General features: G+C 38.8%; 1 protein-coding gene across 1 annotated transcript; it reads right to left on the bottom strand.

Moving 5' to 3' along the window:
• Positions 1-1086: 1086 nt before the first annotated feature.
• On the bottom strand, positions 1087-27377 carry LOC136767783 (E3 ubiquitin-protein ligase TRIM39). The gene is made up of 15 exons (XM_066721781.1): positions 27294-27377; positions 25719-25802; positions 25167-25292; positions 24478-24561; positions 23602-23727; positions 22437-22520; positions 21236-21361; positions 15767-15850; positions 14730-14813; positions 11400-11525; positions 10728-10811; positions 10093-10119; positions 5930-5956; positions 5088-5114; positions 1087-2480 (listed from the first exon to the last, which is right to left on the bottom strand). Exons 1-15 carry the CDS (start codon positions 27355-27357, stop codon positions 1936-1938), a joined length of 1698 nt encoding a protein of 565 aa, XP_066577878.1. The 5' UTR covers positions 27358-27377; the 3' UTR covers positions 1087-1935.
• Between the last annotated feature and the right edge of the window lie 235 nt (positions 27378-27612).

The raw sequence follows: 27612 nt of genomic DNA, 5'->3' as shown, positions 1-27612 counted from the left end.
GTACTAGGGCCTTTGCTGTTTCTAATCTATATTAATGATCTGGACTTTGGGATAGTTATCAAACTTGTCAAATGATGCAGATGATACTAAAATAGGTGGCTCAGCAGATACAATCTCGGCAACACAGGCTATTCAAAGGGACTTAGATAATATTCAGTTGTGGGCCGACAAATTCAATGTGGACAAGTGCAAGGTAATACATGCAGGTAACAAAAATGTCCACTATAATTACACTATGGGAGGAATAGAACTAGATGAAGTAACGCATGAAAAAGACCTAGGAGTCTATGTGGACTCCTCACTTTCTCCATCTAAACAATGAGGGGATGCAATAAAAAAGGCAAACAGAGTGTTAGGGTATATTGTCAAAAGTGTAGAATTGAGAACAAGGGCAGTGATGTTCAGACTGTACAATGCGCTAGTTAGAGCTCATCTGGATACTGTGGACAGTTCTGGGCTCCACACTTAAAGAAAGATATCGCTGCTCTAGAGGCAGTTCAGAGGAGAGCAACCAGACTTATTCCAGGTCTGAAGGAAAAGTCCTACTGAGAGACTGAGGAACTGAACCTTTTCACCCTGGAACAGAGAAGACTACGTGGGGACTTGATCCAAGTCTTCAAAATCATGAAAGGCATCGACCACATCAAACCAGAGGAGCTTTTCCAGATCAGCAGGGACACACGCACCCGGGGACACAAATGGAAATTCAAAAATTAAAACAGGAGACACTTCTTCACACAGAGAGTCATCACAATCTGGAACAAACCCCCCTGCGATGTGGTAGAAGTTTAAAATTTGGGAAAATTTAAGTCAGACTGGAGAGGATCCTTTGATCACTCAGTTATCAATGGACACCAAACGAGCACGATGGGGCAAATGGCCTCCTCTCGTTTGTAAACATTCTTATGTTTCTTATGTTTATCTGTAGCTGAAATAAAAATGTTTATATCATCAATTAGGTTTATATTATGTTATCCCTCAATCCTTCTCAACCATAAGCTGCAAACTAGCTTACCCACCTGAGGAAACAATCATCAAGCTCTGCCCCTGATTAAAAGTTAATAATTTTTCACAAAATACACAGTCAATCATCTTAATCTTTACTCAATTGAATGGTTTTGTTACAGGCCAGCATAGAGGAATCTTTTATAAGTATATAGCTAAGAAAAAATAAAAATAAACAGTACATTAATTGCCACTTTAACATTTATTGTATTTCAAAATGTTTTTCAGAATTAATTATGCAGACCGAGTTAAGATTAGTATGGCATAATCAGTATAGTATAATACATTACAGATCTAGTTATTGTTACACCTAGTTTTGTATAGTGCAGTATACTACAGAAAAGTACAGTATAGTATAATATAGTAAAATCTCATTTAAAAGATGCAACTGTTTTGGGAATGTCATCCACCCACACAGAGAGACAGACAAACAGGATTCAAAGAAATTAGCCTCTCATCTGAATCAGAGATAAAGAAACCTGAAAGGTATTGAAGTCAGCACAAGAGAGGAGAGATTAACTCTGAACATCACCAATGGAAATGCGATTGAAGGATTATAGATATATATACATATATATTTAAGGAAAATCATATATGTATATTATAAAATGCTTGTGTTGATATGTTTCAGGAATGAAACCTTTCATTTTAACTATTAATTATTTTTTGTTTTTCTTGGTCATTCTGCAGATAAGCTTTATATGACAACCCACTTCCCTGTCCTTCACTGTCAGAGGGTTAATAATCAGAAAGTATTTGTGTTGTGTTAGTGGCTGAATAAGGATTCTTAAGATCTGCTGGACTGCCTGAACTGACTGCTGGAGATTTCAGACTGTAGACCTTGTTGGCAGGTCATTTCAGTTCACAAAGACAATTATTGCGCTATATTACTTATCTTAATCACCCCCTCCCTTAGATCATGTGTCTTGATCAGTCTGTGCGACTGATGGGGGAGATGATCAGTGGGGCTGAGTTTTTACTTCCTAGGTGGAGATGAGGGCTGAAGTATGGATAGAGTTTCTCAGTGAAGGTGTCATTGAAAGTGAAGATATGAGACCTGGCCTCCACATTGTAAAAGGAGACCTGCCCCCCCTCATAATCCACATAGACACCCAGCTTCTCGGGTTTCAGGTGCAGGGGCAGGGAGACAGTAGAGTTAACAATAGCCTCAAACTTATTCCTATTCCTCAGCCACAAAGTCCAGTAACCCATATCAGGTCTCACTGTAATCTTCCCCTTCCTGTTGACAGACTCTTTGGCAACTCCTAAAGTCCAATCAGTCTTCCCCCTCACCTGCACCTCCCAGTAGTGTCTCCCTGAACTGAAACCCTCCTTTGCCAGGACACTGACTACGCGATCAAATCTCTGTGGATTGTCAGGGAGAGCCTGCCGTCTGTCTCCATTTCTCACTTGTTTCCCGTCCGCAGACAAGATGAGATAGGGATTCGCTGTATTGGGGTCCAGAGTCACATCCACTGTGGAGCAGAGAGGAGAGAAACATGAAGAAAACAGTCACAGCAGTTGCTATGAAAATTGAAGAGAACAATACATAATTTAGATTTTCTTATGTTCATTTATATTTCAAACATTTTGAGAGATGAGAATATGAGTTAGTGTAGAATGTTTTATTGGTGATACATGAGAAGCCACAGTCTGCAGTGTGTTGTGGTGAATTGGTGACACAGGAAGCTGTGCTGCTGGACTGAGTGAATATTGCTGATGGTGCTGCTGTGGACTGGGCTCAGGTCAGCTGTGGTTCCTCAGAGCCACTGACCCCCATGGACAACAGCTTAAAGAGCTGTAATGGCTTCATTTAGAAAGAATGCAGCTCTTGTTCGCAATCTGTTCTAAACTGAGATATTGTATTTCTGGAGTTCAGTAAATTCTCCTTCAGTCATTATAAGTGAACACAATGAATAAGGAGTTTATATAATCCTCACTGTCTTTCAATCTGATTCTGCCATCGTCAATATGCAATATTGCAATATGAATTATGAGTTATTCGTGGTTTTTGATCACATTTCTATTTGCCAGGCAAAGGAGCAATTCTGACCACATTACCTAATGAAAAGACTCCTAGGCTAATGGCTGGAGGAATGTGTTGTAAACGAGCACTTGCAAGAACATAAACAATGCTTTTTAGTATTGTTCACAAACTCCTAACACAATCTGGGAGAGAGAACAGACTCATGATTTAGCAGATGTGTCTTAGTCAGCATCAGTGCTGGACATGGGCTGAACATTAGGGGTGTGTCCTCATTAACATACAATATCTAGCAAACCATCTGTGAAGAAAACAAAAAATATATATAATAATAATAAATAAATAAATAAAAACCAAAAATAATAATCATAATAATAATAACGATAATTACTATATAATTGTGTTACAAGTTTATTTTGAATTATAATTGAATTATTAAATTTCAGTGTCCCTGACCTTGCACCTTTGTCACCTTCCTTATTTCTTTGGTATCAATATTCCCTCCATTTACTGGTAGAGTACTTTAATCCAACCAGTGGGTTTTGATTGGCTGGGTATGTCAATACCCCATGCTTGAGTACCGACTTTTTAAATTTAATAGCAGGCCATATGCAGGATACTTACCATTAACATGCTCTGACTGGTTGCAATGTTATTCAGATGTTTCTGTTTCTATGGTAGCTATACCTGTCATCTTCCTTATTATAGCACTAAAGATCAGGAATTTCACTATATCTGATATAAAACCCTTAAATCAATCCTCACGGTCTTGACTCGCATCCAGTTCAGGATTTTGGCTCTTACCTTCCGTTGTCTCAACTACATACCACACTAACCATTCCTTCTGACCTCCTGCACCAGAAGGGTTAAATTACTGCACTTTTGTAATGCTTTAAAATGTTTCCTGTTGTAAACTAATTCACCCTGGATAAGGGCAATTGCTATGAAATAAACAATAATAATATAAAGGATTACACTCACCTAAAGGATTATTAGGAACACCATACTAATACTGTGTTTGACCCCCTTTCGCCTTCAGAACTGCCTTAATTCTACGTGGCATTGATTCAACAAGGTGCTGAAAGCATTCTTTAGAAATGTTGGCTAATATTGATAGGATAGCATCTTGCAGTTGATGGAGATTTGTGGGATGCACATCCAGGGCACGAAGCTCCCATTCCACCACATCCCAAAGATGCTCTATTGGGTTGAGATCTGGTGACTGTGGGGGCCAGTTTAGTACAGTGAACTCATTGTCATGTTCAAGAAACCAATTTGAAATGATTCGACCTTTGTGACATGGTGCATTATCCTGCTGGAAGTAGCCATCAGAGGATGGGTACATGGTGGTCATAAAGGGATGGACATGGTCAGAAACAATGCTCAGGTAGGCCATGGCATTTAAACGATGCCAAATTGGCACTAAGGGGCCTAAAGTGTGCCAAGAAAACATCCCCCACACCATTACACCACCACCACCATCATGCACAGTGGTAACAAGGCATGATGGATCCATGTTCTCATTCTGTTTACGCCAAATTCTGACTCTACCATCTGAATGTCTCAACAGAAATGGAGACTCATCAGACCAGGCAACATTTTTCCAGTCTTCAACTGTCCAATTTTGGTGAGCTTGTGCAAATTGTAGCCTCTTTTTCCTATTTGTAGTGGAGATGAGTGGTACCCGGTGGGGTCTTCTGCTGTTGTAGCCCATCCGCCTCAAGGTTGTACGTGTTGTGGCTTCACAAATGCTTTGCAGCATACCTCAGTTGTAACGAGTGGTTATTTCAGTCAAAGTTGCTCTTCTATCAGCTTGAATCAGATAATTGCATTAATGAGAAATTGAACAGGTGTTCCTAATAATCCTTTAGGTGAGTGTATATATATATATATATATATATATATATATATATATATATTATATAAAGGACCATTACCTCAACTGGAGGCATCAGGATTGAGTCCAAGGAAAAGGAGGGCTAAAGGATATTCCCTCAAACACTAGTAAACCTTTTCTTCATGCATTTTAAAACTTTTTTAAATTCACAAAATATAATGATTTGTTTTTGTAATCGCAGATTATAAAATTAAAGTGTACCTGCTGCATCACGAATCCACTTCCACACTGAAAAAGAGAAGCAGATTAATTCAAAATTTCCACAAAATAAAGCAATCATTTTAGATTACAAACAAGATGCATTTGGATTTGTTTACTATTTTGGGAATTATTGAGGGGAGGGATCCTCATTTCCTTGCAGCCCACAGTGTCCTACATGATCAAACGTAGCTTGGTTGAAATGAGATCAAAACCCTCACCCATCCACTAATAGAAAACTAAAAACTCAGTAGCAACTTTTTCATAAGACATCAAATACTTCTTCTCAAGAATATAACTGCTACGATTTACAGGCTTGTCATTGTCTATTGGTCTAGATTGGTCAATATTTTGAATCAATCATGCACCTAGTCATTTGTTTTTCAAGATTCAATGGAACTTATCAAACACGTATTGAAGCAGACAAGTATTAATAACACCTACCATCCTGTAGCCATAAAGACTATATCTGAGGGGCTCTGCTGTAAATCTGGAATGTTCTGCTGACATTCCAACCATTGTGATACTTCCTTGTATCAGTAGATCCAATCTGACACAAATCTCATACAGATGTAAAAATAATATTTCATTTTCAATATCCTTATTTTTTTAGATACTTGTAAAAAGTGATTGCTGATATCCAACAAACCAAATAATATCCACAAGCAACATTACATATATGAAAGGGAACTACTATTATATACTTTTCAAAAGTGTTGTTTTAATTCAAAGTCCTACATTTGTTCTGTGGAAACCTGCAATCCTTCTGACTCTGGAAACATAAATCACATCATGCAATGTCCCTATTGGTCAGAAAATCATCCTACAATTGTTCTTTCATTTACCTTGTTTAAGGACAACTCCTTCTTCTCCTGTTAAGAACCAGACACAGTGTTACAGGTGCATTGTGTTTCTAAGCACTGTGGTTCTTCTTAGAAACTTTCTGAACATCAAAGTCAACACTTCTTAGGCTACTTCACACAACACATCACATGTTATAAACAAATGCAAATAAAGACCTCTTTGCATAAAATGGCACTCACTTAATAGTTAGAATTAGCATAAAAGGTGAAGTCCCACAATTTGTCAATGTGTCTTGATGTGTTGATATAGTAAGATACATAGCACTCTTGCAGATTGAGTCTATCATAGAAGCAACTTGTAACTCTTTCAGTTAGCACGGATGTGTCCTGTCAAAACTTCCTGGATAGTGGAAAAACTATGGAATCACCAGATTTGTCTTCTCCACAGCAACAAGTCAACTGGATGTTGGCATTTCATGGTCTTACTCCTTGATAGTAATTATAGGCTCCATAGACAACATGAAATGTTACTACGTCTATGGCTGTGGGAAAAACAGAGCAGAATGCGTTATTCTTTTCTACTTTCCAACAACAGAGGAGATACATCTGCAGGGGAGATTTTTTGTGTAAGTAAGCAATCCCACATTCAAAAATAGAAGGAAAAAAAAACACCAATCTGCAAACATCACTTTGATCACAGTGCATTCAAACATGTACATCACTTGTTGAATTTTAATAATAACATGGCTGAAGATTCCTACCATCTTGGTAGGGCCTCTTTAGGCTATGATTGGTTGTGGTCTGATTGGGGTAATTGGATAATTGAATGCACTTGGGGAGAAGTATTTAAAAAGCACATGTTGGGGGGGGGGGTGGACAAAGAGAGACAAGAAGGGAGTACAAAGGAGAGTCAAACACAGTGCAGCTTGGTGGAGGAAACAAAAGGGTTTTTGTTACAGGGTAACAGAGACATAGCTGTCCCTGGCCAGTTCCTTTCATTTGACATTTATTTGAGAGCCCAGAGATGGGTTAGGTTTTTGTTTGTTTGTTTTTGTCAATAAATACACGCCCCAGCATTTACAACTATATTTGGTAGTGTGAGTTTTCAGATTTATGACCATACAGGAAAGCTGATCCATCACATGTGGTACCAGGAGTGGGGTATTTTTTTTATTTCCTGAAGAAGAAAAAAAATAAAAAGAATGGAAGAGATTCTCAATGCAGTGTTAAATGCCAATGCAGTGCAGCAGCAAGCCACAATAGCCTTGCAGGAAAATAGCAAAGTCATGGCTGAGCAAGCAGCCAAAGATCGCAAGGAGTGGAGGGCTCTTGTAACTGGACTGCATGCCCCCGTGATGATAACAGCACCTGGGACACCTATTCCCAAACCCATTCGAGCAAGCTATCTTTTACAGAAGATGACGGCAACTGATGATGATGAGGCTTATCTGTTGGCATTTGAGAGGACAGTGGCGAGGGAAGCTTGGCCAGAGAACCTTTCTCCATTTCTGAGTGGAGAGGCTCAAAAAGTGTATTTTGACCTAGAACCTGATTCAGCGACTGACTAAAAGGTCTTGAAAGTGGAAATCCTCGACAGGGCTGGTGTTACCATGGCCGTGAGATCACAAAGATTTCATACCTGGCGGTATGAGGAGGGCAAACCACCCAGGTCACAGTTGTTTGACCTAAATCATCGAGCCTGGAGTTGGCTAAAACCGGAGGTCCACGGGTCAGCCCGCATTGTTGAACTGTTAGTGTTGGACCACTTTCTGAGATCTTTGCCTTCCCCTCTGAGGAAATGGGTAGCACAAGGTGATCCCCAAACTGCAGATGAGCTAATTGCCCTGGTGTAAAGGCACTTAGTAGCAAGGGACATTGGACAGACTCCCTGGCACCCCCTGAACCTAAGCCCAGAGACCTGACGATGCTGGTAAGATGGAAATGAGCAAAGGAGCACCGGAAAGCAGCCTGAAGGCTGTGAAGGGAGGGGGAGGGGGAATTAAACAATGGGGGGAGGTGTTGGGGGAAAGAAAGGTTTACTTCCAATACTTCCAAAGAAATACAGTGGCTAAATGGTTTATTTACTTAAATGTTCACTCACTTTATTCTAGATCATTTAAAATATTTACATGTCTATATTTATTTTACTATATTGTATCTATGTATTTGGTCTCTGATGAAGAGCAGCTAGGGCCCTCTAGTGTATCAGGATAGGCACTGCCTAACTTGTTCCCATTTTCTCCTGAAGTACTAGGAGAACCGGGGAAAACCAGGAAAACTCAAAGTCAGAAAGGAGGTTCCAGGCTAAACCACAGAGGGGTCCTGGGGGAAAATGGACTGACAAAAGCGCTGTTCCAGCAGATACATTGCCCCAGTTTACTAGCCATAGAGTAGTACCATCCGAGAGGGAGTGTACACCGGGGGAGTACTGGGAAGAGCAACAGCTGTCTCCACTGAATTTTAAAAAGGAGCTAGTTAGTGATGTTTATCTACAGTATGCGTTTAACCAGGTGGTCAATACGGATGGTAATACTTGATTATGCCACAAGGTACCCTGAGGCTGTTCCACTAAGACAGGCTAATTCTAAAAATATATCACTAGCTCTCAGACAAGTTTTTTCAAGGATGTGGCTACCAAAAGAAGTCATTACAGACCAGGGAACACAATACTCATGTCCGCAGTATTCAAAGAGCTGTGCAAACTACTACACGTAACGGCATTAACACTTCAATATACCACCCACAAACAGATGGCCTAGTCGAAAGGTTCAAAAAACGCTCAAACAAATGCTTAGGAAAGTCTTACAGCAATGATTGGGATAGTCATCTGCCTTATCTGATGTTCGCCATTAGGGAACTTCCTCAGACATCAACTGTTTTTTTGCCTTTTGAACTGCTTTATGGCAGGCAATCCAGAGGTATTCTGGATATTGCGCGGGAAGTCTGGGAATAAAACCCAAGTACAGGGGAAGTGATTGACTACATTGTGAAGATGAAAAATAGAATGAAAAAGATTATAAATGTGGTGTATGACAATATGATAAAAGCACAAGAAAACCAAAGGAAGCATTATAACATAGGTGCACACTCCAGAGACTTTAAAGTGGGAGATAAAGTTATTGTCCTGTTACCCACCCACATACACAAGTTTTTAGTTAAATGGCAAGGGCCCTTTCACATAGTAGAAAAACTAAATGATGTAAATTACAAAGTCTTCCAGCCGGGGAAGAGACGGCAATATCAAATCTGCCATGTTAACCTTTTGAAGGCATGGAAAGAAAGAGATCCCCTAGTGGGAATGATACAGCAGGAGGATGTAGATTTGGTTCCTGAAGTCATATCGATTACTATGACAGTGACGGGGTTAAAATAGGGGAAGACCAATTTGCACAGACCAGCATAGGAGAGTGGCATAATCAAGTGATGTAAATGCTAGAAAGCACTGTGATCAATGTGATAGCTGCACATCGCCCATATGTTCCCTTTTTTAATGTGGGATTGCTTACTTGCACAATTAATTTCTGCTGTTGTTAGAAAGTATAAAAGAATAATGAACTGTTTATCCTGCAGCTGTGGACCAGAGTTGCCAACCGTCCGTAAATGTATGGACAGTCCTTAAAAATATATCTTAATTTCACCTTGTCCGTAAATCCCATTACAAATATCCCATCACTACTACTTCCTTCATTGCTACATTTTTGACTGCCATCAAACTTTCCTCGTAGTTTTTTTTCACCTAAAGTTTCATGAAGTAAAAATAGTCCAGCTAAGTCAGTCATGTCAGTAAAACCTCAAATGTATGGTTGGCAACCCTGCCGTGGACACAGTAACACTTCAGGTTTGTCTATGGAAACTATAATTACTATCAACGAGTAAGACCAATGAGATGTGGTTGACTTGTTGATAGTTGGCTTGGGGAAGACATATCTGGTGACTTTGTCCGCTATGATATGACAAGACACATCCAGTCAAACTGAGAGAACACACATGCTGGACGATGACATCTGAGTTATTTAGTACATTTCAAATTTTACATTGATTCTATCATATAAACACATTTTAACAGTGGTATTTTAACAGTGGTTTTCAAAATAAGTTTCTTTACTGGGACTGATGCTATGATATTATTCTCATTTGCTAAGTAACCTTTTCATTTGTAATAATTAAAATTAAGTTAAATACTGATAGATATAAGTTCAACTTACTTGATAATTCAGAGAATACGACTTTGACTGAAACACAATTAACACATTGTGAGTATTTAGTCTTTAGCATTTTACATCTTGCCATTTTGTTGTGACTTTCTACAGGTTTGGGTGTGAAATACTATGTACATGTTATGTACATACTGAAAAAAATACATATTTTATATAAGCTGTATTTAAAAAAAAAAATGAATAAAGCATACACACACTCACTCTCACGCAGTATATATGTATATGTTCTGTTCAATATATATATATATATATATATATATATATATATTAGTAATTAAAAAATAGTGACCGTCACAGTTGCTAAAAGAGTGTGTTTTGGGTTGTGATCTGGAAGTGATCTTGTCAAAGTGAACAGAAGTGAAATGAAAACATACCCAGTGCAGAAATCAAGAGGATAAGACTGTTACAGCACAAGCATCATAAGGGACAGACTGAATCGTTGTTTCATTAGAGCTCCAACATCTAACTAACTTGAGACACCCAGGACTCAGCCTTATCTACTATTAAACCCCACCCCTTCTCAAGTCTTCATTAACAATTAAAGGGTCAGAAAACCTGATTCACTGTGCAGCTATGTTAACCTGTCTCAATTACACATACATATACTGTAGATTAATACAGACCATCACAGCTGGCCTTCAAACTTGTGTATCTGCTTTGTAGATTGTAGATTTCATTCTCCTTGTTCTGCAGTTGCTTCCTCAGTTCTAGGTGTCAAACACGAAAATAGATTACAATTTTTGAACAGAGTATGACATCATAAATGAACCCACTTCACTGAAATGATTAGTCTAAGGTGATTTTATAAAAGCCCCCATTGACAAACATTACATTCACAGTTCTCAACGCTTGCCCTAGATCATGTGAAATCCTTAAAATGACAAAGTTTGTAGCAAGTAATGATATGAGTGGTGACTGAGCAACAGCATAGTATTGAGCACAAGGTATATCAAATTGAATCACCTATGTTCATTAATCAAGCAAGACACACACGCTCGCCAGTCATGCATTTTCCCAAGTAAAATGAAGACAGACTGGACTACTATACCACTGAGCTGGTTCAACACTGCCTACAGTATATTTTTAGTAGGAGCACTTTATGTTTAGACAAAAAATACATTTTGTCGTGCGATACATGCACTTCAGGAACTAGAGAAAATGAGAAGATATATTTTGGAGGGATCCTGCATTCAATATGTACAATATATTTTGCTAGCAAACGTTAGACTTCTATCCGTATTCATAGAAGAAACAATTATTATAATGAAGTATGATCATGCAATATGCATATTCACCAGTGTAGGATCTCTCTGTGAGTAGACGACTCTCTGTCATATTGTTGTGGTTTCTCAGTAAGTCTGAATGCTCTTGCAGAAGACCTAAATGTTCTGTCTGAAGGGTCTCCTGTTTTCTCTGCAGGTCTGAATGGAGACAAAAGAGGTGTGAACAGATCTGAGAGAATTTAATGCTGAGAAACGCCCAGATTTGACACTGATACTGCATTAAGTGTCATGAAGTTAGGATAATTAATGCTCATTGTTCTACAGGTGCTTCCTCTCTACTGGGTAAGACAGATATCTGTAGGTTTAAAGCACAGTATGTCAGAGGTAATGAACCAGTCGACTTTGATTTATTGGTTAGTTGAAATCTTCAGACCGAACCTGGGGATATCATTCAAATACCTCTCTGGTAGGCCATACCTTAGGGGTTATAGAGGTGGGAACAGTTCTGGAGAAGGCATCAAAGTTTTCATAATAAATAACTGCATTTATTGTTTTTAGTTTTAGTTAAACTGATGAACAACCTAAGCAAAGTCTTGCATAAAGCAAGATCATTGATGCAAATAGAAAACAAGAACTGCAAATCCTACAACAGGATCAATGTTGGGCACTAGCACTCATGGCAGACATCTCCAACATATCTGTCTAACTGACAGGGTTGCCAGATGCTACTCCAAAATTCCCCCCACTGGGGAGCCAATTTCCCCCCATTTCCAAACATTTCCCCCCATTTTCACAATACCCTTATTAGAGAGAAATTGCATATACAGTATTGCTGTACTAATGTATATGGGCCTTAAATATTAACTTGATACAATACTGCAAATTGTAACTAATGTAACTGCAATATAAGGCTGTCTTACTGATGAATGCTTCTGTCCCAGGAAGTGTAACAGTCTTGGCAGCTGACCAGGTGCATTTAATAGTCTTTTTGTCATCTTGAGGAGGTGTGCATTTAAGTATGAATTTAAATTGACATGCAGCATGAAAGGTTGTGAAGTCATGATGCTTAAAGCCAAAGGTGGATTGCACATATATTGTATTTTAAAGTGTGTGCATTTATCCTGTTTTAATTTTATTTTGAAAGTAGAACACTGATTCAACAGGTGTTTATTTCCTTAATGCAGCCACTTGCTGAGAAAAATGTGAACCAGTAACATTTATGAAGAAAACCAAACCTTGAATATAATTAGTTCACTTGTTTAAACATTTGAAAAACTATAGTGAGGGGGGAAGAAAACACACAATCCAACAGCTCTCATATTTAAATCCCACATAGATCTTGTGGATTGAATGGAAGGATGCTATAGATAAAAATAACAGTGAAATAGTGATTACTATTTGGGTGAGTTTTCACTGAACAGAGAAATTAACATGTACTCCACCTTGCAGGCTGATATTGTGAAAAACATCATGATTCGTGTCGGGCCTATACACTCCTTTAATAGTAGAGTGAATACTTTATATATATATATATATATAGTTTTATTATTATGTTGTAAGTTGCCCTGGATAATAATAATAATAATAATAATAATAATAATAATAATAATAATAATAATAATAATAAAATGTCTATTTGCCCTATAAATGTATAATGTTTAATTTATGGTGATTACTAATAAATATAGATATAGTGGCATAATTATTTGGTGAATCAAGAGACACATTCTGCAAATATCACCTACTGTAGTGATACAGTAAAGTTGTGTTTATTTGTGGACATTGGCAAATACTATTTGTTATGGTTAAGTAACTGACTTATACTGTGTATAATGGGGAGGGGGGTGGGGCTGATGAAGTCAGGTCCAGGGAGGGGTTGGGGGCATAGGCGCTCAAAGGGCTCAGCCTCCCCAGAAATTTTGATGAGTTACTTACTCATTCAAGGAAGAAAATAAAACAAACTTAGTAACTCAGCCCCCCCCGGGAATTTCAAAACTCGCCTATGGTTGGGGGTGCTGGTGAAGTGAACTCTTATTGAGAGCACTGAGGGCAATTTACAATGAAGAAAATAATCCCCCATTTCTTTACTTTTGCTCCCTGTTTCATATCCTTTTCCCCATACAATATTTCCCATTTTCCCCCCCATGGCTTAAATTTCCCCCCATAAATGGGGGGTTTCCCCGCAATCTGGCAACCCTGCTAACTGACCCAAGTTATCCTCCTTTTATACCCTTTGTTTCCCCTCCCTCAGACCAAACCATTTCCCACAAAGGGAAGGAAAGATAAAATATATTCAAAATCATACATATGTTACCAAATAAAACACATCATAATGTCCCTTTAAATACAAATATAACAAAACAAAACCTATAAACATATGTACCTTAAATGCAAAAGAACTACAAATACAAGTAATCTACTTTCCAAGCATAAAAGTATCTTGGACCCACTCTTAGGAGCATTACATTCCCCAAGAAAAATAGCCTCCTTGCAAAAATGGCCACCCACACAAACCAAGGGTGAGTTTAATCATTTTCTTCCCCTCCTCTATTAAGACCTGTGGGTCTGCTCAGGTTGTCAAGTCTCAGTTTCCAAGGACTGCCATGGTTGATTCATGGTCCAGCAGGTTCTTCCTGATCCAATCAGTGAGCAGGTGGGCTGGTCTGACAGTCACTCTGCAACACATGTGACTTTACACTGACTGACCCATAGATTGAGAGGAGCAGCTACATGGAATTTAATTATGAACAAAGCATGCTTTTAATAAAAGTTGTGGACAATCGCTTTCTACATATTACATATGTTTATTTCATACAGCCTTTATTCGCATCTTTATCAATGGCGCCAGTAATTTTGTAGGTGACTGTGCATATATATAGTGTGTATGTGTGCATGTATGTATGTGTGTGTTTTTTACCTACACATCAACTGGGACATCACATGCTCTTAATGAATACGATGCCCCTCCATTTGCCTCTTGCTAAATGCTGTGATCTCCATCAGTCTGGCGCTGTGTTATCTGAGCAGCTGAATTAAAGTGTTCTGCAGGTGACATAATATGAACATGATATTAAACATGTTACTGTGCACGGAGCCGGTTAGTCATGTGTTGTGTTTCAGTGCTGTATGTTGGGCTCAATGGCGGTGATCAGTGATTGCGCAGCTCTTGACTGCAGGTCTGCGCACACAGGGGCTTTAATGAGTCGCTGAACCGGCGCTGCTGTTGAAACCGAGACAGTCGACACCATCCAGACCAGCCCACCTGCTCACTGATTGGGTCAGGAAGAACCGTCACTCAAACCTGCTGGACCAATGGAGATCCAGGATCCAGGATCTGTTTAACTGTGTGGCTAAGTTAACCTGTCTCAATTACAAGACACATAGATATACATGAATACAAACCATCACAGCTGGACTTCAAACTGTTGTATCTGCTCTGTAGATTGGAGTTTTCATTCTCCTTGTTCTGCAGTTGCTTCCTCAGTTCTGGATGACAAAGACAACTATAGATTCATATTTTATGAAACAGTATGACATCATTAATGGACCCATTTCACACAAGGTTTAACCTCAGGTGATCTTATGTGTTATGTGAAAACAGATTTAATTATATATACAAATCTATTTATGCACATCCTGGGTGTGATTTGCCACTGAGGATGGTGGGGATTTACACCTATTCTGCTTTTTTTTATCCCCGCCATGGTTATTATATGTTATTCCTGGTGGGGACATGGTATATTCCCACTCCTGAAATGCATTGGTACATTCAGCCCCATAATTTCATAAGTCATTCAAATTATTCACACCAGTGATTCACAACATCTCAAAGCCTTTATGAAGCATAATACAATACATGTAATTACTTATTCCACACTCAGGTCAACTTGAGGGGAATTTAGGGTTCATGAACACAGATCAATTTAACAACACCCAACCTGAGGAGCAACATGAGTTGTCTCAATTAAATCAGATTACCAAAATTGCTAGCACTCAAATGATCTCATGATCTAAGCAGGGGAACAATGTAACAGTTCAAGGTGTGCTGCCATCAATGTCAAAGAGAAACCTCCCAGCTCTTCCTGCACATTCACTCCAGGGTCTTGAGGGTCCCTGGCTGGGTTCAAATTTAAAAACTGACACCAACTGTCACAGCCCCTTCCTTATAGGTCTGTCTGGTGCCCCAATATAGACACTCAGTTATTTTGTTTAATTGAATGAAGTGTGTATTTCTTCTAAAGTTGCACAGCAGTACAATGCAGCCATACCCAGTGCAGACATAAAGAGGATACAACTATTACAGCACCAGCATCGTAAGGGACAGACAGAATTGCTGTTTCATTAGAGCTCCAACATCTAACTGACTTGAGACACCCAGGAGTCAGCCTTATCTTCTCTTAAAGCCCGCCTCTTCTCCATGAATATACATGAATACAGACCATCACAGCTGGCCTTTAAACTGCTGTATCTGCTCTGTAGATTGGAGTTTTTGTTCTCCTTGTTCTGCAGTTCCTTCCTCAGTTCTAGGTGACAAAGACAACAATAGATTTATATTTTAGAGCACAGAATGACATCATAAATGGACCAGCTTCACCCAAAGATGAGCGTAAGGCAGTGATCTCCAAACCTGGTCCTGGAAAGCCCCTATTCAGCAGGTTTTTGAGGCCACCCCTCTATCACCAATTTATAAACACCTGGACGTACAGTGAGGGAAAAAAGTATTTGATCCCCTGCTGATTTTGTACGTTTGCCCACTGACAAAGAAATGATCAGTCTATAATTTTAATGGTAGGTGTATTTTAATAGTGAGAGACAGAATAACAACACAAAAATCCAGAAAAACTCATTTCAAAAAAATTATAAATTGATTTGCATGTTAATGAGGGAAATAAGTATTTGACCCCTTCGACTTAGTACTTGGTGGCAAAACCCTTGTTGGCAATCACAGAGGTCAGACGTTTCTTGTAGTTGGCCACCAGGTTTGCACACATCTCAGGAGGGATTTTGTCCCACTCCTCTTTGCAGATCCTCTCCAAGTCATTAAGGTTTCGAGGCTGACGTTTGGCAACTCGAACCTTCAGCTCCCTACACAGATTTTCTATGGGATTAAGGTCTGGAGACTGGCTAAGCCACTCCAGGACCTTAATGTGCTTCATCCTGAGCCACTCCTTTGTTGCCTTGGCTGTGTGTTTTGGGTTATTGTCATGCTGGAATACCTATCCATGACCCATTTTCAATGCCCTGGCTGAGGGAAGGAGGTTCTCACCCAAGATTTGACGGTACATGGCCCCGTCCATTGTCCCTTTGATGCGGTGCAGTTGTCCTGTCCCCTTAGCAGAAGAACACCCCCAAAGCATAATGTTTCCACCTCCATGTTTGACGGTGGGGATGGTCTCCTCCTCCAAACACGGCGAGTTGGGTTGATGCCAAAGAGCTCGACCACAACACTTTCACCCAGTTCTCCTCTGAATCATTCAGATGTTCATTGGCAAACTTCAGACGGGCCTGTACATGTGCTTTCTTGAACAGGGGGGCCTTGCGGGCGCTGCAGCATTTCAGTCCTTCACAGCGTAGTGTGTTACCAATTGTTTTCTTGGTGACTATGGTCCCAGCTGCCTTGAGATCATTAACAAGATTCTCCCGTGTAGTTCTGGGCTGATTCCTCACCGTTCTCATGATCATTGAAACTCCACGAGGTGAGATCTTGCATGGAGCCCCAGAGCGAGGGAGACTGACAATTATTTTGTGTTTCTTCCATTTGCGAATAATCGCACCAACTGTTGTCAGCTTCTCACCAAGCTGCTTGGCGATGGTCTTGTAGCCCATTCCAGCCTTGTGTAGGTCTACAATCTTGTCCCTGACATCCTTGGACAGCTCTTTGGTCTTGGCCATGGTGGAGAGTTTGGAATCTGATTGATTGATTGCTTCTGTGGACAGGTGTCTTTTATACAGGTAAAAGGCTATACAGGCTGAGATTAGGAGCACTCCCTTTAATATCCCAGCTCGTTACCTGTATAAAAGACACCTGGGAGCCAGAAATCTTGCTGATTGATAGGGGATCAAATACTTATTTCCCTCATTAACATGCAAACAATTTATATGTGTTTTTCTGGATTTTTTTGTTGTTATTCTGTCTCTCACTGTTACAATACACCATCATTAAAATTATAGACTGATCATTTCTTTGTCAGTGGGCAAACATACAAAATCAACAGGGGATCAAATACTTTTCTCCCACTGTATTTCATTCTGAACAATTAAGCAGGTCATTTAGAAACCATTGGAGCAATCATCTGAATACCTTCAACCTGTCGAGGCAAGAATACCCTTAGTTGTGTTGCTTAACTCCCATATATTCCCAGTATTTATAAATTGGTGATTTTAGGTGACCTATAAGATTAAGTGGATTGGAGCTCTCCAGAACCAGGGTTGGAGACCACTGGTCTAAGGTGATCTTATATAAGCCAGCATTGACAAACATTACATTCACAGTTCTCAACACCTGTATTGAGCCCAAGGTATATACAATGCCATCACCTATGTTCATTAATCAAGCAAGACACACACCCTCCCCAGTAGGGTGACCCTTAAATTTCAACTTTGGAATTTTAAACCTCTCACCCCCTCAATCAAGTCTCCATGTCAAATGAAAGAAATGTGCAAAATTTTTTGAGATCAGTTGACATTTAGGGTGTACTCAAGCATACAGAAATATTAAATTTTTTGCGAAAACGTGATTTTTAGGTAACAGACTGTAAATTAAAATATAGCCAGTAGACACTACATGACTGCTCATTTTATAATGTCGCAGATATCCTGCTCACAAAATTGCAAATTGTCATAACCATTAGTTGTAATTTAAACAACAAATTAAATAAATCAGAGTTTTTAGCTAATAACTAACTATACTAGTGCGCTCAACGCTTGCAAACACGATACCAGTCATTCTGCGGACGGTAGGCTTGTAGATGCAGAAAGTCCATGAAGTACAGTCATCTTGTTACTGTCTGGAAAAAGCTTTCGATGCTCAGCAACAACTTGTAGAAGAAACTGTGTTTGTTCTTCACTTTTAGTCAGTAGACCACTGTACTCCTGTATCATGGCAACACCTCTCTCTGCAGTGTCATTTGTTACCCGCAGAGCGCGTACAATTTCCTCAGCCTTCAAATAGTCCGGGCTGGTTATCCATTTGTCTGGATCAGTTTGCAGAAATGAATCAGGGATTGACAACAAGTGAAAGAACTTCTTTGAAGTCAACTGCATTTCATGGATTTTGGTGATGTCAACTGTTATTCGCTTTGGTGGATCTTCGGATGCTGGCTTTTGAAGTGCTGAAACCATCAACTTTTTCACTGGAGCAGAAACATCTCTGTCAAAGAATGATAATGCAATTAGCTCTTCACTCAAGTACCACAGGTGGCCACAGAGCTTCTTTAGTGCACCTTTTGCGTCTTGTGAATCGAGCGAAACCAGTGTTTGCAGAAGCCTCAGATCATTAGCTGGAGCGATGGTTGGCAGCCGAGACAAGAACCACGATTTCAGGTAGACCTGAACACCGAATATGCAGATTTCTGCCAAGCCTTTTTGTTCACGGTTGGTCAGCTTGAAGTCAGAATGTCGAAACAAGAATATCTTGTAAGCGTATATCAGCTTGGCCATGAAGGGGGCTCGATGCAGTGCACCAGGTTTGATTATATGAACACCACGTGGAGGCTCAGCACCCAGAAACAGAATGGCTAGCTCAAGTAGTTCTCTGTAGTCATCACGGGGCTGAGTAGTTTCCAATTGAGAAACTAAGAAAAATATAGCTTCTGATTTGATGTCGTGCACTGCGGCTGCTACTTGTGGGTCATCAGTTCCTGCCTTGTAGTCACTGATAATTATGTGAGGCCAAAATGACTTAAACCGTTTGAAAAGTCCGATGTCTGGACCACTTGATGGACCCATAGCCCCTGCAAACACTTCTTCTAGCATTATTTCATGTACATGATGACGGCAAGCCAAATATAACAGGTGTGAATTCAGCTTGCCTTCCAATAACACGCAGGCACCATTTTTTTGTCCAGTATTGCTCGACGTGGTGTCAAAACTAACTGCTTTTATCTGATCCTTGATTCCCCATGATTCAACAGCTTCAAGCATGGTACTTGCCATGGCTTCACCGGTGCCTGCACTCAGTTTGGGAATGCAGAGAAGCTGATCAACTGCAGACCCTGACACAAGGATTGGAAGACGGTCAACTTTTTCATCACCAGTTAAATCCATCATCAGCTTGCCATCAAAATGAAGGGTTAATAGCTTCTTTGGATCAAACCTTGCCTTCAGATCACTTGCGATGAGTAAACGATTCTGGCGTGCACGCTGGATTGAAGAGCGGTTGAAGTCCTCAACTTTCTGCCCAGAAGCATGAACACTAGCAGAAAGTGTGCATGGCACTGCGGGAGCTCCTTTTGGTGCAGTCAAGTGATGCCATGACATCAGCAGTTAATATATTTTTCTTCCTATCTTTCTGGTTAATTTGTTTCCTACAATCGAACTTCCAGATTCTTTCTCTGTTGAAAATGGTTCAGAATCAGTATCATCATCACTTGATGACAGTGCAATGCTTTGGTTGAAAAGATCTTGTTCTGCTTTCTGTTTTTCTTCCCACTTGCAGCGTTTATCCAGTTTTTGCCTCAGTTCTGCTTCTTTCTTCACCAGTTTTGTATCCACGCCTGCCACTGCACCTTTCCTACCTTTTTCACGTTGTGCTAGCAGGAACGCTCTGTCTTCTTCAACCGTGATTAATACTAACGCATCCTGGTGAGCAATGTCAAATAAATTGGAGAATGTATCGGTTAAGCTTCCTTCGTTTGATATCTGTGTTTTAGTTCGACCTCCTTTGTTTTTCTTAAGCCTTTCCCACCTGGAAATTAACTGTTCCAATTGTTCAATAGCATGATGACGAGGTCTTATTGGTATCCTTGCCTTGTGCCAGAATGGTTCCACTTCATGTATTGTCTGAGATGTAGCCTCATGTTTGGTTTTAGCACTACTCGTAAGTTTATGCAGATAAAGGCGCATTACATCACCAACTGATGGCAGCTTAGCTCCAACCAGACTGTCCTTCATATGACCCAGAAGATAAATAACATCTTTGCTACGAGTTACTGGAACCATAATTAACACTAGCAGAAATTTAATCTACAATTCACTTTCATAATTAACGTAGTTTTTGTTTATGTTTATTACAAAATGGCGACAGGAAGTGACCTCATGATGACATCACTGAGGACAGCATACAAAATAAATAATAAATAAGTAAGTTGTGAGAGTGGCAGTGAACAAATACCAAAAATAAGCAATTGCAGTTGCAAACGAGATTTTCGAACAATATAAAAATGAAAACGACTTGAGCACACCCTAAATATTACCCAAATGCAAAAATATTTTGTTGGGACGTTTCTTTTATAGTGTAGCAACAGTCTGGAGGGTGAGAGTCAACATTTTCAAAAGTTTAAATATTTTCCATATTTAAGGGTCACCCTACTCCCCAGTCATGCATGTTCTCTAATAAAAAGAGGACAGATTGGATCACTATACATGCCAAAGCTTCTTCAGCACTGTTTATAATGTATTTTTAAATAGGAGAGTTAAATGTTTAGACAAATAATTTAGCACTCCATGAACTAGAGAACATAAGAAGATATATTTCTGTCCTTTCCTGCATTCAATATTATACATTATATTTTACTACCAAATGTTTGACTTGTGATTTATGTATTTATTGATTGATTCATTTGCTTATCTATCTGTATTGTAATTATACTACTAATATATACTATTTAATCTTGAATGCATAACAAATATAATAATCATAGAAGACAAAAGCATTATAATGAAGTATGGTATGCAATATGCATATTCACCAATGTTGGAGCTCTCTGTGATTAAACAACTCTCTGTCATATTGTTGTTTTTACTATGAAAATCTGAATGCTCTTGCAGAAGGTTGGAATGGTTTGTCTGAAGGGTCTCCTGTTCTCTCTGCAGTTCTGCATGGGAGACAGAAGAGTCGTAAACTGGATTTCATGTTAAGTGTCATGTATTTTGGAGTTTTTATTATTTTTATTCAACAGGTGCTTCCTCATTCCTGGTGATAGAGATGTACATTTATTAAAACTACAGTATGACATAGTTAATGAACCCACCCACTTTGATTTATCGGTTAGAAAAAATCTTTGGAATGAGCCTCGGGTTGTCATTCAAATACCTCTCTGGTAGGCCGTACTTTAGGGGTTATAGAGGTGGGAACAGTTCTAGAGAAGGCAGCAAAGTGTTCATAATAAAAAACTGCATTTATTGTCTTTTTGTTGTAAAACAAGAACTGAGGAACAAAGTAAACAAAGTCTTCAGTAAAGTAAGATCAGTGATGCAAATAGAAAACAAACCACAATCCTACAGCAGGATCAATGTTGGGCACTAACACTCATGGCAGCCAGCTCCAACAGATCTGTCTAACTGACCCAAGTTATCCTCCTTTTACACCCTTTGTTTCAATGGCACCTCCCTCAGACCAAACAGATTCCCACAAAGTGAAGGAAAGATAAAATATATTCAAAATCCTATATAAGTTACCAAAGGAAACACATCTTAATGTGCCTTTAAATACAAATATAACAAAACAAAACCTATAAACCTATGTACCTTAAAAAATTACTTCAAATACAAGTAATCTACTCTCCAAACAGAAAAGTAGCATTATGGTATTTGAGTGCATAAAACCCCCAAGAAAAATAGCCTCCTTGTCCTCATCAAACATGGCTACCCACACAAACCAAGGGTGAGTTTAATTTTTCTTCCCCTCCTCTATTAAGATTGCTCCACAGTCCTGCACCCCATCTGTCAGTCTCTGTGTTCCTGCTGCTATGTCTGTACATTCGGCTGTCCCAGCTGTTGCCTCTGATCTGTGCTTAGTGACCCCATCATTGCACTGTTTGCCCACTGCCCTCCTCTCCATGTCTCAACTTGCTGTTTCTCCAGCTCAGCTCACAAACTCTGTCTGTTTAACTGTGCAGCTAAGTTAACCTGTCTCAATTACAAGACACACAGATATACATGAATACAAACCATCACAGCTGGACTTCAAATTGTTGTATCTGCCCTGTAGATTGGAGTTTTCATTCTCCCTGTTCTGCAGTTGCTTCTTCAGTTCTGGATGACAAGGAAAGACATTGATTAATATTTTAGAGCACATCATGACTTCATTAATGGATCCATTTCACACAAGGTTTAACTTCAGGGGATCGTATAACATTAAATTCACAGTTCTCAATGCCAGTCAGAGTTATGTGAAAACATATTAAATCATATATATATATATATAGATATACATCTATGTTTATTGTGGTAAGGTACTTGGTATGATATGGGTAGGGTGGAGCATCAGGGCACATCTGCTCAGGAACCCATACCCAAGATAGAGGATGCTGTGTCTATGAACTGTGTCTTGTAGTTTTTACAATGCAGTTGAAATGGTGGACAATAAGATACCACAGGTCCCAAGACACAACAGGGTTTGTAGAGGTAGCAATCAACAGGATAATGCCACACACCTGTTGCTGATGGGGTTGGGGTTTCTATATATGGAAGTGTTGGGGTTTAGTGTGGGGAGGTGTTTTGACTTTTGTTTGTTTGAGAACGCTTTGTGTTTTTGCTATGTGACCCAGATTATGAACATTGTTAAAACCCCCCAAAAATAAAGAACAAGCAATTGCACTGCTCATGATGTAACATCTTGTACTGGTGTATGACAATTCTTATAGAAGTGCAGCAGAGTCTAAAAATATAGGAAATAACGTAAAGGACACAAATATACACACACACACCACACAATGTTACCAAATAATGATGTACATGGTGACTGGGTGAGAGCACAGTATTGAGCATATATTTAAAATATAAGCACCCTGATTAATCAGACAAGACACACTCCCACCCTAGTTCACAATCTTTCCAATGTAAAAGGAGCACACTGAACTGCCGGAACACATTAGAGCTTCTTCCACAGTGTCTATTAACACAATAGATTTTAAACATGAGGTGTAACTGATCAGGCACAAGATTACATAAGAAATACAGCAACTAGAGAAAAAAAAACACTATTCTTGTGTCTCCCCTAGTCAGCATGTACATCACATTTTGTTACCAAACATTTGACCCTTGTAAATGTCCTGCTACTAATATATCCTTTTTAAACATTAATGCAAAACCAATATTCAATATACATATTCACCAGTGTTGGATCTCTCTGTGAGGAGACGACTCTCTGTCATATTGTTGTAGTTTCTCTGTAAGTCTGAATGCTCCTGCAGAAGACTGGAATGCTTTGTCTGAAGGGTCTCCTGTTTTCTCTGTAGTTCTGAATGGGAGACAGGAGAGTCATGAACTGCTCTGAGAGGATTTCATGCTGAACAAAGCCCAGATTTGACACAGGAGATATCTTTGCCTTCATATTGCATTAAGTGTCCTGAAGTTTGGAGTCATCCCCATTAATTTTTGAATAACTTATTCCACATTCAGGACAACGTGAGGGGACTTCAGGGTTTATAAACACAGATGCATTTTACAAAACTCAACCTGAGGAGCAACATGAGTTGTCTCATTTAAATCAGATTACAAAAATTCCCAGCACACAAATTATCTCATGATCTGAGCAGGGAAACAATGTAACAGTGCAGGGTGGGCTGCCATCAATATCAAACACAGACCTCCCAGCTCTTCCTGTACATTCACTGCAGAGTCCTGGGGGTCCCTGACTGGGTTTTAATTTTAAAATTCATGTCAATCTGACACCAAATGTCACGGCCCCTTCCTTATAGGTCTGTCTGGTGCCCCAATCTGAAGTGTGTATTTCTTCTCAAAGTGCACAGCAATGCAATGCAGCCATACCCAGTGCAGAAATAAAGAGGATATGACTATAACAGCACAGGCATTGTAAGGGACAGACTGAGAATTACTGTTTCATTAGCGCTCCAACATCTAACTGACTCGAGACACCCAGGAGTCAGCCTTATCTACTATTAAGCCCCACACCTTCTCCAGTCTTCATTAGCAATTAAAGGGACAGGCAACCTGTTTCAATTAAACATAGATTCACATGAATACAAACCATCATAGCCTTTCTTCAAACTGCTGTATCTGCTCTGTAGATTGGAGTTTTCATTCACCTTGTTCTGCAGTTGCTTCCTCAGTTCTAGGTGTCAAAGACAACAATAGGTTTATATTTTAGAGCACAGTTTGACATCATAAATGAATCTACTTCACCCAAGGATTAGTCTAAGGTAATCTTATAAAAGCCCCCATTGACATTACATTCACAGTTCTCAACGCCTGTCCTAGTTCATGTGATATCATGAAAATGACAAAGTTTGTAGCAAGTAATGATATGCGTTGTGACTTCGCAACAGCACAGTATTGAGTACAAGGTATATACGATGTAATCACCTATGTTCATTAATCAAGCAAGACACACACACTGCATTTTCCCTAATAAATGGAGGACAGATTGGACCACTATACATGCCTGTGCTGGTTCAGTACTATAGTATACTTTAACTAGGAGAGTTTTGATTTAGATTAAAAATACATTAGCACTCCAGGAACAAGAAAAAATAAGAAGATATATTTCTGGGGTCTCCCACATTCAATATGTACTTTTTTTTTTAACAAACGTTTGATAATTATTTCATTGATTTATCAAGTATTAGTTTTTGTATCTAGCTACCCATTTTACAATCCCGTTACTAATATTTCCTTTTTAAACATTACTGCAAAACAAAATGCAATATGCATATTCACCAGTGTTGGATCTCTCTGTGAGGAGATGACTGTCTGTCATAGTCTTGTGGTTTCTCTGTAAGTCTGAATGCTCTTGCAGAAGGTTGGAATTCTCTGTCTGAAGGGTCTCCTGCTTTCTCTGCAATTCTGTATGGGAGACAGAAGAGGGGTAAACTGATAAGAGAGGAATTAATATTGAGCAAAACCCAGATTTGACACAGGAGAAATCTTGCCTTCATATTGAATAAAGTGTCCTGCAGCTTGGAAAATGTATGCTCCTTGTTCTGCAGGTGCTTTCTCACACCTGGGCGACACAGATGTTTTTATGTTTTTCAGTACATAATGACATAGTTATTGGACCAGTTTAATTAGGTTTATTTATTAGTAGAAATCTTTAGACTGGGGTTGTCTTTCTAATCCGTCCATTGCTATTCAGTTATTTCACACTTCTCATAGTCAGTGTGAATTCATAGGAAAATAGATTAAATTCAAAATGAATAGGGATTAAGGCCTTATCCAAATTGCTTAAGCTCAACTCACACTTATTTAACATAGATACACATCAATACAAACCATCACAGCCTGCCTTCAAACTGCTGTATCTGCTCTGTAGATTGGAGTTTTCATTCTCCTTGTTCTGCAGTTGATTCTTCAATTCTGGGTGACAAAGACATCATTAATGGACCCATTTCACATGAGGTTTTACTTCATCCCCCATTGAGAAACCTTAAATTGACAGTTCACTAAGTCCAGGTAATCAGAGAAATAGAGAAAATAATATCAAATTATTTGGGATCTACTCCAGTCAGCATTCTGCTGAAATGCATTTGACTTATGGTGCCAAAACATTCTGTGTATTGTATATTTTGCACAGTAGCCTCTACATGTATTTATACCATTGGCAATACAACCCCATCTTCATATTTATTCTCAATGTGAGCTTCACCTTTTTAATGTCAAAGATAACACTGATGACTATGTCGGTTAAACTCGGTTTAGCTCAATCTAACCATAGAGCAGGGCCCCAAGAGTCATTAAGATGCTGTTTGGCAAATTCTGACAATAACACCACATTCATGCAGCCAAAGTAGAATGGTATTTTTTTAGATATTGTAACCTGATGATGCCAAAATGCTTTGGAGATCTTCAATCGTTTGCCATCTGTATACTTGTTCTTACAGCAAATAGTGGAAATATTGCTGGCAAGGTAGCAAGTGTGTCAGTGCCTTTTTATTAATAGACATTACCCAACTTGTGGAACTCTTTTGATACACTGAGGAAACAGGGTTCAATAAAACTTCAATAAAAGTTCCTTTTATCTTCCAGACAACAGAAAGTTGACAGGATTATTTTAATGGGATTACTTCTGTAATACTTACAGGTGTGAATCATTGTGTTTCTTGAGAAACATGCCTTTCTATGTGCAGTGCTGTAACTATAATACATTGACATTTTATCTTATTTCAGAAAGACAAATTGCACAGTTACAGTTTATCAATGATATGAATAAATGTGGAGGCCACTGTGTATATGTGTGTGTATATAATACATTTAAATTTTACTTCTCTATGAAACAAAAAATAGTACAAATACTGATAGAACAATTTTAGCGTTCATTCAAAGATTCTTAAATAACATAAAATATTCTTTGCAGAAAAATACATTTTGGAACTGGAACAGTATGTTATTCATCAGTAGTATACACAGAATTCCTCACTGATTGGTCCAGAGGACAATTCCTCCCCTTTACAATTGGCCTCCACAACAATTAAGAAAAAAACTTTATAATAAATAATAAAAAATGTGTGTGTGTATATATATATATATATATATATATATGTATTTGTGTTGTATAACTCTACAATAATGCAATCATGGTTACAAATGCTCAAGCGGAGAACATTTGAGGGGGGTGAATTTTTGTGTGGGACAACTGTCGCTGGGATGAATTGAAGGGCCCCTTTTTTTGTTTTTGGTTTGTAACTATGTGTAACAATAGTTTTACATTTTTTAATTGTTGTAGTTTTGAATTATAATAATAATAATACAAAAGAGAAACATTATAATTCTTAGTAGAATTTAATTATTGTTTTGACCAGATGCAAAGGTTTGAGTAAATGACAAGCACAGATAAGTAGATGTGATTACCAGTTATCGGAGCGGTGTTGTTCTCCTGCAGCTTCTCCAGATCACTCTGCACTGCTGACACCATTGGCTCGTCTACTGAACCAAGGAAAACTGAAAAAGATATATATATATATATATATATATATATATATATATATAAATAGATAGGATACACACAAACACTGTATTTATGATTGCTATTGTGGACCACTTGTATGGTCTTGCTACATAGTCAACAGGACACCAGAGAAGTATTCAGTTACAATGGTGTTAATTCTGCTTCAGATTTAGATTATGGTAATGTAAGTTATCACAGTTGCTTAAGGCTTTGAACTAAGTG

This window comes from Amia ocellicauda, chromosome 14 (assembly GCF_036373705.1).
Source record: "Amia ocellicauda isolate fAmiCal2 chromosome 14, fAmiCal2.hap1, whole genome shotgun sequence".
NCBI classification, from domain to species: domain Eukaryota; kingdom Metazoa; phylum Chordata; class Actinopteri; order Amiiformes; family Amiidae; genus Amia; species Amia ocellicauda.
Note: the sequence above shows the minus strand (reverse complement) of the source record. Positions and strands in the feature narration are given on the sequence as shown.

What these genes read in the sequence shown, in the direction of transcription:
- LOC136767783 (XM_066721781.1), bottom strand. Translation starts at nt 27,357, where the DNA reads ATGGTGTCAGCAGTGCAGAGTGATCTGGAGAAGCTGCAGGAGAACAAC. An exon ending in CACAGAGAGATCCAACACTG is followed by an intron (nt 22,521 to 23,601) that starts GTGAATATGTAT and finishes CTTGTCATCCAG; the next exon opens with AACTGAAGAAGCAACTGCAG. An exon ending in AGGAGTTGTCCTTAAACAAG is followed by an intron (nt 5,115 to 5,929) that starts GTAAATGAAAGA and finishes TCTCTTTTTCAG; the next exon opens with TGTGGAAGTGGATTCGTGAT.